At 49.2% G+C, this 14,151-nt stretch overlaps 1 protein-coding gene across 1 annotated transcript in view; it reads left to right on the forward strand.

The window, feature by feature from the left end:
* Positions 1-10,124, forward strand: part of PRPF19 (pre-mRNA processing factor 19) — a 19,906-nt gene extending 9,782 nt beyond the window's left edge. The window contains exons 2-16 of the mRNA XM_023743198.1: positions 254-475; positions 658-734; positions 1,485-1,626; positions 1,710-1,783; positions 1,903-1,965; positions 2,880-2,921; positions 3,049-3,123; positions 3,467-3,542; positions 3,701-3,810; positions 5,405-5,560; positions 5,779-5,848; positions 6,090-6,175; positions 6,466-6,636; positions 6,780-6,885; positions 9,504-10,124. Coding sequence (XP_023598966.1) covers positions 254-475; positions 658-734; positions 1,485-1,626; positions 1,710-1,783; positions 1,903-1,965; positions 2,880-2,921; positions 3,049-3,123; positions 3,467-3,542; positions 3,701-3,810; positions 5,405-5,560; positions 5,779-5,848; positions 6,090-6,175; positions 6,466-6,636; positions 6,780-6,885; positions 9,504-9,601 — 1,568 coding nt within the window. The 3' untranslated portion in view covers positions 9,602-10,124. The remainder of the gene's footprint in view (positions 1-253; positions 476-657; positions 735-1,484; positions 1,627-1,709; positions 1,784-1,902; positions 1,966-2,879; positions 2,922-3,048; positions 3,124-3,466; positions 3,543-3,700; positions 3,811-5,404; positions 5,561-5,778; positions 5,849-6,089; positions 6,176-6,465; positions 6,637-6,779; positions 6,886-9,503) is intronic.
* The last annotated feature ends 4,027 nt before the right edge of the window (positions 10,125-14,151 follow it).

The following is a 14,151-nucleotide window of genomic DNA, read 5'->3' on the forward strand; positions in this document are numbered from 1 at the left end:
GACGGCACACCACCACCACCACAACAACCATTTTTGTTTAAAAATGAGATGGGCAGAGATTATTGATTACTCTCTAGGTGCCTGGCACGTTGTAGTTCTACAATGAATATTGCCGATCTGTCAGGAGACTCCTGATGGAGAAGCTCATTATGTTGCTGGAAAGCGTTCTGGGGACAGTACGAAACTGGCTTGGGGACACAGGTCTTGTTTCCTGTTGGTTCAGCGTGAGGGCATGTGGTCTTATTGGGGCTAGTAGTGGGTGAGGGGTTTCTTTGGTCCAGGGTTCACTTTGACCCCACATTCACTGCCTGCCTTTTCTGTGCAGTCTCCAATGAAGTGCCAGAGCACCCGTGTGTGTCCCCTGTCTCTAATCATGTCTACGAGCGGCGGCTCATTGAGAAGTACATCGCAGAGAATGGCACAGACCCCATCAACAACCAGCCTCTGTCTGAGGAGCAGCTGATTGACATCAAAGGTGCCCACTGGCCAGCCTCAGGCCAGGGCTGTCTCAGTTCAGAGCCTGAGAGAGTGGGAGGTGGTGCCTGTGTATTGGAAGAGGCAGTGGTGGTCTGTTAATGCAGGCTGAGGGGAAAAGAGATGGGGAATGGGAAGAGGCTGCTGGGTTAGGGTTCTTCATACCACTTTCCCTCTTGGCAGTCGCTCACCCAATCCGGCCCAAGCCTCCCTCAGCCACCAGCATCCCGGCCATTCTGAAAGCCCTGCAGGATGAGTGGGTGAGTCCCTCAAAGGGAACCGATGTCTTCCCCACTTGAAGAGATGGATCCCTGGACTGGGATAAGGAGTGGGAAGGCTAGAGTATTGTCTTTTTTGAGGGACAGAATGATATGGGAGGAGGAACCTGGGTGTTGAAGTCATACAGGTCTGGGTTTCAAACTTAGCGTCATTGCTTACTAGCCATGTGACCTTGGGCACATTACCCAGCCTCTGTGTCCTGGTTTTCCTGACTGTACGGTGAGGATTTGAGTATTTGTCTTTCAGGGTTTTGTGAGGGTTAGGATACGATTATTGAGTATAAACTTTGTGACATCAGGGAATTGTTTTATTCATCAATGAGGACAGCACCTCGTACATAGTAGGTGCTCTGTAAATCTGAATGAATACATCTTGAGGGACTGTCTGGCACAGTGCCTGACACAATGAGGGCGACAATAAATAGCAGTGGTTATTACTCCTTTTGGTGAGGTGACAGCATGACATTGATGATTTGCCAGTAAATTAGAGAAGATAGGAGTGGGAAACATCTGGCTCCTGCTTCTGTCCCTGGGCCCAGTGTGTGGCATGGGATGCATTGGTGTGGGACAGTATACCTGCCGGCACATTCAGGGTCACTCAGATACTGCTTGGTCACTGATACCAGTCTGGACTGTGGGATGGGAGACAGTGTCCCTGATCAAGGGCTGGCTCTGTCCTGCTGGGTTTTTTGGCACCTGCCTGCCCCACATGGTGGTGTTTCTCTCTCCCAGGATGCGGTCATGCTGCACAGCTTCACTCTGCGCCAGCAGCTGCAGACAACCCGCCAAGAGCTGTCCCACGCTCTATACCAGCACGATGCCGCCTGCCGTGTCATTGCTCGACTCACCAAGGAAGTCACTGCTGCCCGAGAAGGTGCAGTCTCTCCCCTGCCCTCCCCTACTCTCTGCTGGTCCTGCTTTGTTGTAGCTCATTGCCAACACTGTCTTTTCCCTCAGCTCTGGCCACCCTGAAACCACAGGCGGGTCTCATCGTGCCCCAGGCTGTGCCAAGCTCACAGCCAAGTGTTGTGGTGAGTGACTCCCCACCCTTGCCAGCAGCCCATTTGGGTACAGTGGGCCATGTAGCTCTCTTAATGCAAGTGTCCTTGGCATCGTAGGCCTCTCTTATCTTCACCTTTCTTTTCCTCAGGGTGCAGGCGAGCCAATGGATTTGGGCGAGCTGGTAGGAATGAGCCCTGAAATTATCCAGAAGGTAAGTCATGCTCTCACTTGGTGGGAATGCTGATGGGCCCTGAGTCCATTTGCCTTGAATCCAATAGGAATAAAAATCCTGTACATTTGGAAGTAAAGTGTGGCAGTGCAGAGAACAGACTCTGGGGCCATATGGCCTGGATTTGTATTTTTGATCCACCACTTAAAAGCTTTATGACTGGGCTAACTTAACCAACCTTCTGTGTCTCATTTCCCTTACTTCTAAAATGAGAATAACAGTGCCTGCTTTGTAGGCTCATTGTGGGAATTTAAATGATTCACATAATTTTTGTTCAGTGTAATTTTTTTAGCTCTTATTGTTACTGGAGTTCTTTACAGATATTGAAGGCTTCTGTTAGATGTTTTCATGTTTTTTTCTGTGAGGGAAACAGGACAGGAATTATCTTCTTTATTTTACTGACGAAGAACCTGAGACTTAGATGGAGCTCCTAAGGGGCAGAACTGGGCTCTTGACTACAGCTTCAGTGCTCACCATTAAACTCATGGAGTCCTCATTTGTGGGATGCGATAGTGTCTTTTCCAAGCGGTTGAGGTTGTGTTAGCATGCACCTCAGCTCTCATCTTAGTGGTTGTGTGCAGAAACCTGGACAGGGAGCTCTACAGTGGGTTCATGTCCTCGCTCTGCCACTTATCACCTGTGTGACTTTGGGCAAGTGACTTCACTTCTCTGAGGCTCAGTTTCCTCATCTGTAACAAAAGGACATCAACACCCACATCATAAGGTTGAAATGGAAATAAAAAGAGTTAATGCATGTAAGCCTTTAGCACAGAACTTGGCAGATAACAAAGTCTTGGTGATGCTCGGGAAAGCATAGATGTAACCAGCATCCAAGGGGTCATTCTCCTGGCAAGTTCATTTGTCTCACATTGAGCCTGTCCCTCTCTCCTCTCCAGCTTCAAGACAAGGCCACCGTGCTTACCACGGAGCGTAAGAAGGTGAGTCCTCTCCTTGCGCTGGGAGAGAGAGTTGGCCTGGTGGGAGGTGGTTGCCCCCTGAGGAGAAAGGGGTGGCTGAAGCCTGCACTCACTGCCGCTTTTCTTGGGGGCTTTTTCATTTTCTCAGAGAGGGAAGACTGTGCCTGAGGAACTGGTGAAGCCGGAAGAGCTCAGCAAATACCGGCAGGTGGCGTCCCATGTGGTGAGTGGCCAGCTCCCCGGTAACCTGAAGGCAGGGCCCTCCAATGGTGTTTCTGGGGCAGGCAGGCCAGCATGGAGAACTGTGAGTGGAAAACTTCCTGGGGCCTCTGGCCCTCTTTCTATCCTTAGATGTTGAGTTGTCAGGGTTTCTCTTCCTGCCTGGCTCTGGGTTGCCTGGAAATTAAGTGAGGGAGTTCTGCATCCAGGCAGAAAGCCAAGCAGGGTGGATAAGGTACAGAAGTAACTTATTCCCCTGGGCTGGAGGGGCGGGTGGCTAGGGATGGAATAGGGGAATTGTGTGGCTTTTGGTCGTGACTGGGCTTGGTTTGGCTCTCTCCACAAAGGGCTTGCACAGTGCCAGCATTCCAGGGATCCTTGCCCTGGACCTCTGCCCTTCTGACACCAACAAAATCCTCACTGGTAAGAGTCTGGCCTGACCAGCAGGCTGAAGTGGGGCGTGGAGGATGGGGGCAGCCAGGGAAGGCCCACGGTACTTGTCTTCTTCATGTGCCTGGGGGTGAAAGCAGAGGGATCTGGATGGGCCTGACCATTTTGTGTGTCATTTGCATCTTCTCTAGGTGGGGCAGATAAAAATGTTGTTGTCTTCGACAAGAGTTCTGAGCAAATCCTGGCCACCCTCAAAGGCCATACCAAGAAAGTCACCAGTGTGGTGTTCCACCCTTCCCAGGTAAGGGTGCTCTTCGCCCCCTTCAGCTCCTCCTTCCAGAACCCTGCTTCAGTGCTTTAAGGTCCCAGAACCAGTCACCCGGCCCCACCTACCCTCCAGCGCATTGGTGGAGAAGTGAAGTGGGGCCAAGAAGGAGCTGTGAGTCCCCAGAGTTGGCACCTTGTGGCCTCTGTGTGGGATTCTGGAGGTTGCCCTTTACGTAGGTCCTCCTAAGGCATTGGTCTTCAAACCAGGGGGAGAAAGGAAGTATAATTTGAAAAAGCTTATTTAGTGGGATATTTTGTATTAGGAAAGGGAAAAAATCCTAGTGTTCATAATACAAACTTTAGAAAACAAATTTCAACAAAATAATTGTTGACTCATGGGAAGAGAGAGAAATCTTTGTTACCGTAATCCTCCAGAGTAAGAGGCAAAAACTTGATGTTGACTTTCCAGGGCTGGGAGTGTGGGTTAAAACAGGTTGAGAGCCGCTGATTTACAGGGTAAAGGTGTAACTCATTAGACCAGATTAGTGACATTAATTGCGGGATTTGGGTTTCTAAGCCTAAAACAGTTCGGGTTTGGGGCTGCAGGACAGTGGCTGGATCACTGCTTCCCAAACAGCCAGCTTTTTCCCTGGCCCTCAGGGGAATGAGAAGTGCCAGAATAACATGCTGACTTTCTCAGAAAACTAAATTTATTTGAATTGAAAGCATTGCTTTCCATTTGCTTTATTTTAGATTTTGTCCTTCCTACTTGTGGTTGTTCGGTGCTGTGGCATCAGTTTCTAGTCGAACAGTGGCCCCGTGTTACTTGGTGTTAATAGATTATTCCTCTTATGAAATACTGTGGGTAATGGGCGGTAGTTGCTTTTATTTTACGGTTTTTTAATGTCCTGATTAAGCCGGAATAATGTGTTGGGGACACTATGTAAGTTCTCCCCTTCCCCAATTTTTTTTTGACAATTAACTTGCCCCTGAAATTCTTAAGCGTGGAAGACACTGATAGTGCCCTCACAGCCCCTTCCAGGCCTAGCACTGGGCCATTCAGTATGGCAGCCATTAGCATCCCATTACCAAACCCATTGCCAGCCTGTAGGGCAGAGTAGAACTGCCCCATAGGGTTTCCTAGGCTGTAATCTTTATGGAAGCTGACTGCCACGTCTTTCTCCTGCGGAGTGGCTGGTGGGTTCAAACAGCCGACCTTTTGGTTTACAGCCGACCTCTTGGTTTGCAGCCGAGCGCTTTAACCACCATGCCACCAGGGCTCCAACCATTAGCTTAGCTTACATGTGGCTACTTAAATTCAATGAAGAATTCAGTTCCACCGTTAAACACTAGCCACATTTCTCACTTTGGTCCTGGAAATGGGGTGGGAAATTGCTCTGTTGCAGTTGTCCTTTTTTGCCACTAGATGGCGAGGCCGCCTACTTAAGGAGTCTGATTTACATTTGAATAGCCGTTGCCCTGGCCTTCTTAGGCACTGGAGTGGTTCCAGGCAGGGTGGGCTGAAAGGAGCAGTTGGTAGTTGTGGCCATCCCTAGCCCCTTTTGTAAGATTGTCACGGTCCATCTCTTCTGTGTCTCTGATATTTTGCCTTATTGCTTTCCTTTTAGGACCTGGTGTTTTCAGCTTCCCCAGATGCCACTATCAGGATTTGGTCCGTCCCGAACGCCTCTTGTGTCCAGGTTGTTCGGGCCCATGAGAGTGCTGTGACAGGCCTCAGCCTCCATGCCACCGGTGACTATCTCCTGAGCTCCTCTGATGACCAGGTGTGGTCCCAGCCAGGGCCCTGAAGGAACCGGCTGGTCCCCGAACTTGACCACCCTGGGAGGAGGGAACGTCTTACCGACCCCAGCCACGTCCAGAAGCCAGGAGAATGTTTCCCCTCTGGTGGGAGGAGCCAGCTTTGCCAGGGTTTGCCTCCCTGCAGGAGCAGCCAGCCTGGGGACCTGCTTTCTTACTGGTGCCATTGTCTCTGCTTTTTCAGTATTGGGCCTTCTCTGACATCCAGACAGGGCGTGTGCTCACCAAGGTGACAGATGAGACCTCTGGCTGCTGTAAGTCATCCCAGAAGCATTTGGCGCTTTCTGTTCATCTACTGGTTATCATTTATCGTTACATTTTATTAAGCATTTGCTCATTTATGCTTCTGAACATCTGTTTGCCACCGGCACCTGCCAAGTGCCAGGCATTGGGCTGGGCCAGTGAGCAGTAGGAAGAACAAGGGAACCTATTTTCGCTACTCTCAGTCTTGCCCCAGTGGGCTCTGACCACCTGCCCATCTCTCCTTCTCTACAGCTCTTACCTGTGCACAGTTCCACCCCGATGGACTCATTTTTGGAACAGGAACCATGGATTCTCAGATCAAGATTTGGGACTTGAAGGTAGGACATGGCAGGCTTCCACCTGAGGCCCAGGGTCAGAGCGCTTATGGATCAACGGTGCTGATTAAGTGCTTATGGCACCTGGCCCTGGGGTGTCCTGAAGGGGGAGAGACACTGGCTCTAGGCATGTGATGTGATGGCTAGGGTCCTGAGCCAGGCCGTCCACTTCTGCTGCTCCTGCTTGTCCTTCCCTGAGGAGGACGTCTCAGAGGTAGGAGGCTGGTAAGCCCCAGTTTCTTCTTGTCATGCCCAGTGATAACATGCTTTACCCCCTCTTCCCCTAACCATAGGAGCGCACCAATGTGGCCAACTTCCCTGGCCACTCAGGCCCCATCACTAGCATTGCCTTCTCCGAGAACGGCTACTACCTGGCAACAGCGGCCGACGACTCCTCTGTCAAGCTCTGGGATCTGCGCAAGCTTAAGAACTTTAAGACGTTGCAGCTGGATAATAACTTTGAGGTGTGCCCCCCGCCCCAGCTGCCTCTCCTCATTTGTCAGTTATTCACTAAATTCATCTGTTAATCTGAGCTGCCTCCCACCTATCCCCAATTGCCCCGTAGTTCTGTTCCCCAGGTGTAACCTCCTGTCTCTTGTTCTGGTAGGTGAAGTCACTGATCTTTGACCAGAGCGGCACCTACCTGGCCCTTGGGGGCACAGATGTCCAGATCTACATCTGTAAACAGTGGACCGAGATTCTTCACTTTACAGGTAGAGACTGTCCTCAGGGTGCCCAGGCCAGAGGGAAGTGGGGAAACTTCATGGAGCAGGGAGTTCAGGGGTAGGCGTAGATTTGCTCAGGTAGCTTTTAATCACTTTCTGAGGCAGTGGAGTATAGTGGTTAAATCTGTTTGCTTGACTTTAAATGCAGCTTCTACCACTTTCAAGCTGTGTGACATTGACAAGTTACTTAAACCCTCTGAAGCCGCGGGAAAGTGGGAATAGGTAATAGTACATACCCAGTGGGGTTGTTGTGAGGTTTAAATTAGTTTAAAAAAAATGCATGTGTGTATATATATGTACATACACGTATACACATACGTACACACAGGTAATCCTTGACTTACGACATGTTCGAGTTATAAACAACTGCACTTACGACTGTCCTTTTTTTTAATCTGTACGTTTTATTGTTAGTAATATGTACTAATGTACAGTGTTGGAGTGTATAATTTGCTAATATTATGATTTCCAGATGTTCACTCATAGATGTTCAGGTTTATGATTTGCTGTTCAAAACACTGCTGTGTTTTGAAATGAAAACTAAAACTAAAAAAAAATGAGGTATTAGACTTACGTCAGAACTGACTTAAGAAGGAATAGTTGTTGGAATGGAACCCCGTTGTAAGTCATGGAGTACTGGTATATATAGATGTGTGTACATGTGTGTATATATACAGGTAGTCCCTGACTTAAGATAAGGTTCTGTTCCAGTGACTGCTTTGTTGTAAGTCAATTCTGACGTAAGTCGAATACCTTTTTTTTTTTTTAGTTTTCATTATTATTGCCTTTTTTTTCTTTTTTTATTGTGTTTTAGATGAAGGTTTATGGAGTAAATTAAATAATTAACACACATATTGTTTTGTGACATTGGTTGCCAACCCCATGACATGTCAACACTCTCTCCTCTTTTTGACCTTGGGTTCCCATTTCCATTCGTCCAGCTTTCCTGCACCCTCCTGCCTTCTTGTCCTTGCGCCTGGGCTGGTCTGCCCTTTTAGTCTCATATACATGGTTGAGCTACATGTTTTATTGTTTTATGGGCTTGTCTAATCTTTGGCTGAAGGGTGAACCTCAGGAGTGACTTCGGTACTGAGTTAAAAGTGTGTCCGGGGCCATACTCTGGGGCTTTCTCCAGTCTGCCTTTTATTGTAAGTATTTTTATAAGTCCAATCTTTATTTGCCTTTGGGAGTTGGCAACATTACATTTGAGAATGATAATATCAGCAGATCACACTGCAACATTGTATGTTGTACTGTTACTAGTGATGAGATTTAAAAAAAAAAAAATAGGATGGTCGTGAGTGCTGTCCCATGGAACTTGAATACGTTATAAGTCAGGGACTACCTGTAAATGGTTAGTACAGCGTCTGGCACGTTGTAAACGCTGTATAAGGGTTTGCCGTTATCATTATGCAGTATCGCACCTTAGGTCATTGCTGGGATTAGAACAGTGAATAAGACAGACCCAGTCTTTGTACTAGTGGAATTTAGGATCAGGTTAGGAAGGTAGACATGGAATGACTTCACAAATCATTATTTGATTGCAATTGTAAGTGCTGGAGAAGAAAAGTATAAAGATGCCGAGACAGCAGATGACAGGATTTTTCTAACCTCCTAAGAGTGGTGGGACCCTGGGTATGTGATTGTCTCTTTCCAAGCCTCGACTTCTTCATCTTTAAAATGGGCACATTGATACTGCTTGTAGGTTGTGCCATCTGGTGTGGGGAGGTAGGGTGCATGGTAACGGGCCTGACACGCACTCAGGAGTTCAGTGAACGGTAGCTGCTGCTATCTGTCGATGGCGTTGTTGTCCTCATTGGCAGGTTGTGGGCAGGATACAAGATACTTCTCCCAACCTTCTACCACCCCATTCAGGCTGACTGTGTGGCCCACTGATTTTAACCCTTCACCGGGCCTGGGTGTTTTGATTTGGGGGCAGCTGAGTTAGTCAAGTGGCAGGCAGGCTTTTTAGTAATGAGCTGGTTGACCCCAAGCGTGATTCTAAATCTAGAAGGAATTTGCCCTGATGTTTGTGAATTACCCGAGTCCCAGAAGGAGTGTTGCCCAGCCTCATCTCCCACCCAGCTCACTCTGCCCTGTGTTGGGGGCGCGAGCTCCCTGGAGTTGGAACCCCATGAGCTCGAATGGGTTTATGGACTGTTCTAGTTACAAGCAAGGAGTTAGAACTAAACATATGCCAACAAGCTGAGCACTGAGGTTTTAAACTGAACTGAGAACTCAGCAGGCTTTTTAAAAAGAGTAGTTTGTGAGATGTGGCAGAACAAGACTATGCATACTTCCTCCCTCAGTGCCCTTTGCCTAACTCACAGTGAATTCTCAATACCTGACTGAATCGCAGTTGCCCCAAACCTCAGGCGAGAGGGAGGGCTGCCGTTCCTCTATTCATGCCAGGCATCAAGTGAGCCCTAGAGATAAACGGTGAGCAGGCCAGATGAGAACCCTGCCCTCACGAGTCGGTAGTCGACCGGGAAAAGCAGTGACATTGCCTGGGGAAGGACTTGATGGATTGGGAGCTCGCTATTAGGGTTCAGTGCTTAGACCCGAAGGCAGAAAGCCTTCTCATTGTTTCCTCTTTCTCTCCACAGAACATAGCGGCCTGACCACAGGGGTGGCCTTTGGCCACCATGCCAAGTTCATCGCTTCAACAGGCATGGACAGGAGCCTCAAATTCTACAGCCTCTAGGCCCAGTTCCTTTTGATGCAGGCTGGGCCACATCTCAGTAGTGGGGTAGACTTAGGGCTGGGGTGGTGGGTGGGAGGAAGGGGAGAGAGACTACTAGGGGGAGGGGGGTCTGTAGGGTGGGACATTCACATCATTTCACTCTGGTCTGAGTGGTGGCCTGAGCCATGTTGGCACGGACCACCCTATCCCATGCAGCCTCCAGGCCCCACAGGAGCAGACGTGGACGGAACTGTCACCCTCTGTAGGGTCAGGGTTAGAGCCCAAGGCCTCTCCCCGATGGCATTCCTTGGGTTGGCGATGTTGGCTGTTCCACACCCACTCTGCTTCAGTTCCTGTGAGGCAGGGAGAGGGCGAGCCGAGGGCACTGTGAAGGGGATGGGGAGGAGGGTGTGTGCAGGTTTTTATAAGCAGTGATCTAGTTTCATTAAAAAAAGAACACAATAAACACAGCCACCTCCCCATGTCTGTCTTTAGCAGGAGCGCCCTGAGCTGGGAGGGTCAAGGGGGAAGAACAGAGGGGCCTGTCTGGCCTTTCCTTCCACAGCTCTTAAACTTTGATTTTTATTTTATTTTGATTGCCTAACAAATAAAACAAAAACAAACCTCCTACAAGCCATCTGTCAGGAGGAATCTTCCACGTCCCTGCAGGCCTTGTGCGTGTGTTTTAGAGGCCGGTGGGGCTGGATTCTCACACAAACCTGGCGGGGAGGGGAGGTCCAGGGAAGATCATCCTTGTTTTGCTGGGGAGGGACTGTGAACAGATCAATAAGGATCCTTGGGTTGTAGGTGATAGAAAACCTCTCCCACACTGGCTGGACTCCAGACTTGATTGACTCTGGCTACTGAAGAGTAGGAGTAGAGCTGGTTCCAGGACACCTAGCCAAGAAAGTAAATAAACAAGATCAGGCAGCACAGCGGGCTACTTGAGGAATCAGATCGGGTGTCAGAAACAGCCTCAGACATAACGCCAGTCAAACCAAAGCCTGAATGACAAGGAGCTAGAAGAGGGAGGAGTGGTGCAGGCATGGGAAGGCTCTGAGGCTGGGATGGGCGAGGTTGATGGAGGAGTAGGAAGGAGGCTGGGTGGTCGCTGAGTGTGGCAAGGGAGGTCATCTCTGCCCTTGACAAGAGCAGTCCCAGTGGCAGTTGAGGAGACAGTGGGAAGTGAGAAAGTGGGAGTCAATGACTAGATAAGAAATTGTACCCACAAGGGGAGCTGAGAAACAAGGTGGTTACCTGGAGGGGGCCGTGGGTCAAAGCACAGTGGTCCACATTGTCAATGGAACAGAAGCCCTCCAAATGTATTGTGCTGGGTCACTGTTCTGTGGTTGAGGAAGTTCGTGCATCTTGTATCCCTTTCTTGGAGGGTCAGGATGCTTATTAGCAGGTAAAACTCTGAAAAATCTTGCAGTAAAAGAAACCATTTAGCTTCTTAACCCTGTTTCCTCAACCCAGGGAAGCCTTTGCATGTATCTGTCTATAACACGCTTTAAAAGTCCATGGAATTCACCTTTTGGAGAACACACCACAGTTTGAGCTGTTTGTAAACAATGCTGCAGTGAACATCTTTGGCATCTTTGTTAGTTTGGGCCTAGTTCTCATGGATAACTTCCTAGGAGTAGAATGATGAGGCAGTGTATGGAATTACTTGCAGGTTTTCCAACCCGGCCAGTCTACTTTGTACCATTTTGATTGTATGGCTCAATGTGTGATTGTACTAGTGTTACAGATCCCATCTGATTTGGGGTATTTATTCCTTCTGATCGGAGAGGTATATGCTGGCCTTTTTGTAAGAAAAGACCCATCGCACACTTCTCCTGAGGCAGGACAAACTTAATAAAGAGAAAGGGAAACCACTGAGTGAAGGTGGGCTGATAATGTCTGTCACGGGCAGGTGGCAAAGCTGCTGCCTTTGAGGTAGGGGTGGGCTGGCTGGGGTTGTGGGGGCATCCTGTGGCTAAGTTAGACCCCAGGGCAGGCGCAGCACTATAGCCATCTAATGATTTCTGGTGCTCCATCTTAATGTGCGTTCTTCAGGCTTGCCTTTATTTCCAGGGAAACTAGTTGAGGAGACACTGAAGGACAGAGGTTCTTGGGGGATCCATGGGTTGAGAGGAGCCACCGTGGTCACCCTAAGACTGTGTGAAGCATGTAGTGTCTCCACGCATATTTACATTTTTCTAGAAGAACTGGGGCTTCGTCCTGCTCTCCTGGCCTCTGGGAGCCTAGTGTTTGGATTCTGAGGCTCTGAAAGGCAGCCACCTCTGCCCAGCCATCTGTAAGCTTGAATGGCTGCAGGTCTGCGTGCCGGAAGCTGTGCAGTTTCTCATTGAATCCTAGCCTTGCTCTTAACTGTCCAGCAGCTCTGAGCAGCTTCTCGCTCCCTGCACTCCTCAGGTGGCTCTGTGCCTCTCCCTCTGCAGTACAGGGTAGAAGGTAGGAGTGTGGATTTGAGCCAGACTCCTTGGCTTTGGGTCCTGGCTCTGGCACTTAGTAGCTATGGTACCTTGGGCAGATTATTTAAGTTCTCTGTGCCTCAGTTTTTTCATCCACAGGATGGGGATAATGTACTTATTAAGGATTAAGTGAATTAGTATATAAAAAGTACTTAGAACAGTGCCTATACATAAATGCTGTATATTTCTCAGCAGCTGCAGCTGCTGCTGTCGCACGGTTTTCCCTCCCTAGCTTCTCCCTCCCAAAACAAAATAAAACCAGCCAACTCCTCCCAGGAACCTCCTGTAATGCTCTTCCCTACCTGCCAAGTGAGTGAGCCCACTCTGAGCCCATGGGTCACACCTCTGGCATAGCTCTGACTGCTGTGTTGAAAATGTTCATACATTTTCTCTCTCAGCTAGATCTTAATCTCCTCAAGGGCAGGGGCTGTGTCTTCTTTGCTATCATTCATGTTTTCACCTTAGGTCACACTGCTGCTAAGTGGCAGACTGAGGGACTCAACCCTGGGGCTCCGTCCAAAGCTCAGGCTCTTTCTGTCCCCTCGTAGGTGAAAGCAGGGGGCTTGACAGGCTTAGTTATTTCAGCCAAACTGGAGTGGAAAGCTGTCATCCCGCTACACTCCAGATTGTGGCTCAGCTGCCTTGTAGGAGGACGTGTTGGAAGTAGGTCTCTGTGTGAGGGTTGGTGGATTCTAAAGGACTCACTGTTCTGGACCCGTCTTGTCTGGCTAACAAATTTTGTACTTAGGGTACACGAGCAGTCAGTCCTAAGTGTCCAAAGGGAAATCTTTTGGTGGCAATCATTGTTCATGGCATCCTTCATGAGCTTGTGCCCTTTGAGGTTCCGTGTCTGGACCTGTGCCTGAGGACACAGCCCGAAGCCTCTGAGTCCCTAAACTGTTGGGAAAGAGTGCAGCTACATTTTTGTGCTCAGCCTGGGAACACTAACCGAGGAGGCCACCTGGGGGCAGTGTTGCCATGCCAATCTCCCAAGTAACACTGGCACCATTGCTGACCACCTCTTCTGGCCACACAGCAACCCTGCAAGGCGGTGGTGTTGCCCCAGTTTGCAGATGGGGAAGCAGCTTGGCTTCAGGCCACCCAGTAAGTAATGGAGCTGTGATGCTAAGCTGCCTGGCTTCAGAGACCAAGCTGATAACACCATCAGACAGGAATGGGCAACTAATGACCCCCTCCACACTTTCTAGGATAGTGTCATGGTCAAGTGTGGCCTCTGGAGTCAGAAGCCCCAGTCTGAATGCTAGCTCTGCCACTTTCTCTGGTGTGAGACTGTGTGTCTCTGTTTCTGTCTCCGAAGTGAGTTGACAGTGCCTGCTTCATAGGGCTGCTCAGGACTGAGTGAGCTAGTCCATGTTGACAGCACCTGGAAAGCTTGCAGTAGATGTTAGCTTCTATTATTTACCCTGCGTCTGTAAGCGCTGGAATCCAGCGACACTGCCTGGGTTCATGATGGCCCTTGAGGCTTGAGCACTTATGAAGGCTTAGTCTGACTCTGCCTTCTCCAGTCACTTAACATTCATTACCACTCTGATGGCACAAAGGTGATCCAGGCAGGGAGGCAAGCATATACAGATGAAAACAGCCACAGGAGAAGAGTTGTGATAGAGGTGCCGACACAGAGAAGGGGTGGGTGACTGCTTTGAAAGTTGGTAAATCTCGGGGGGAGGTGCCCTAGGCAGCATTTTGAAGAAGTGTAAGTTCACCAGGTGGACATAGGGCAGAGGATTGGGGGAGGGGGAGGCTGATGTAAGGAGCCTTGAGGTAAGGAGGGATGAGAGAGCAGGCTCAGGACCGGCCAGGAGGGGTAGGTGTGCAGTGAGGAAGATGGGCCGGTGAGGTGATGGAAGAAACCCCCAGTCGACTGTATGACAGCAGGCGACAGAGGTTGCTGGTTGGAACCAGAAGAATGAAGTCTGATCTCACCTAAAGATTTTCAGAATTTGGAGCAGTTTGTAACATTTTTAGTTTTTTTTTTTTAAATTGTGAAATATTCATTCGAAAGTATCTAAAACATACCTGTACAGTTGAGAGAATAATAAGCATTCTTGTAACTACTATGAATCAAAATTGACT

The sequence above is a fragment of the Trichechus manatus genome, unplaced genomic scaffold (assembly GCF_000243295.1).
Source record: "Trichechus manatus latirostris isolate Lorelei unplaced genomic scaffold, TriManLat1.0 scaffold00240, whole genome shotgun sequence".
In the NCBI taxonomy this organism is placed as follows: domain Eukaryota; kingdom Metazoa; phylum Chordata; class Mammalia; order Sirenia; family Trichechidae; genus Trichechus; species Trichechus manatus.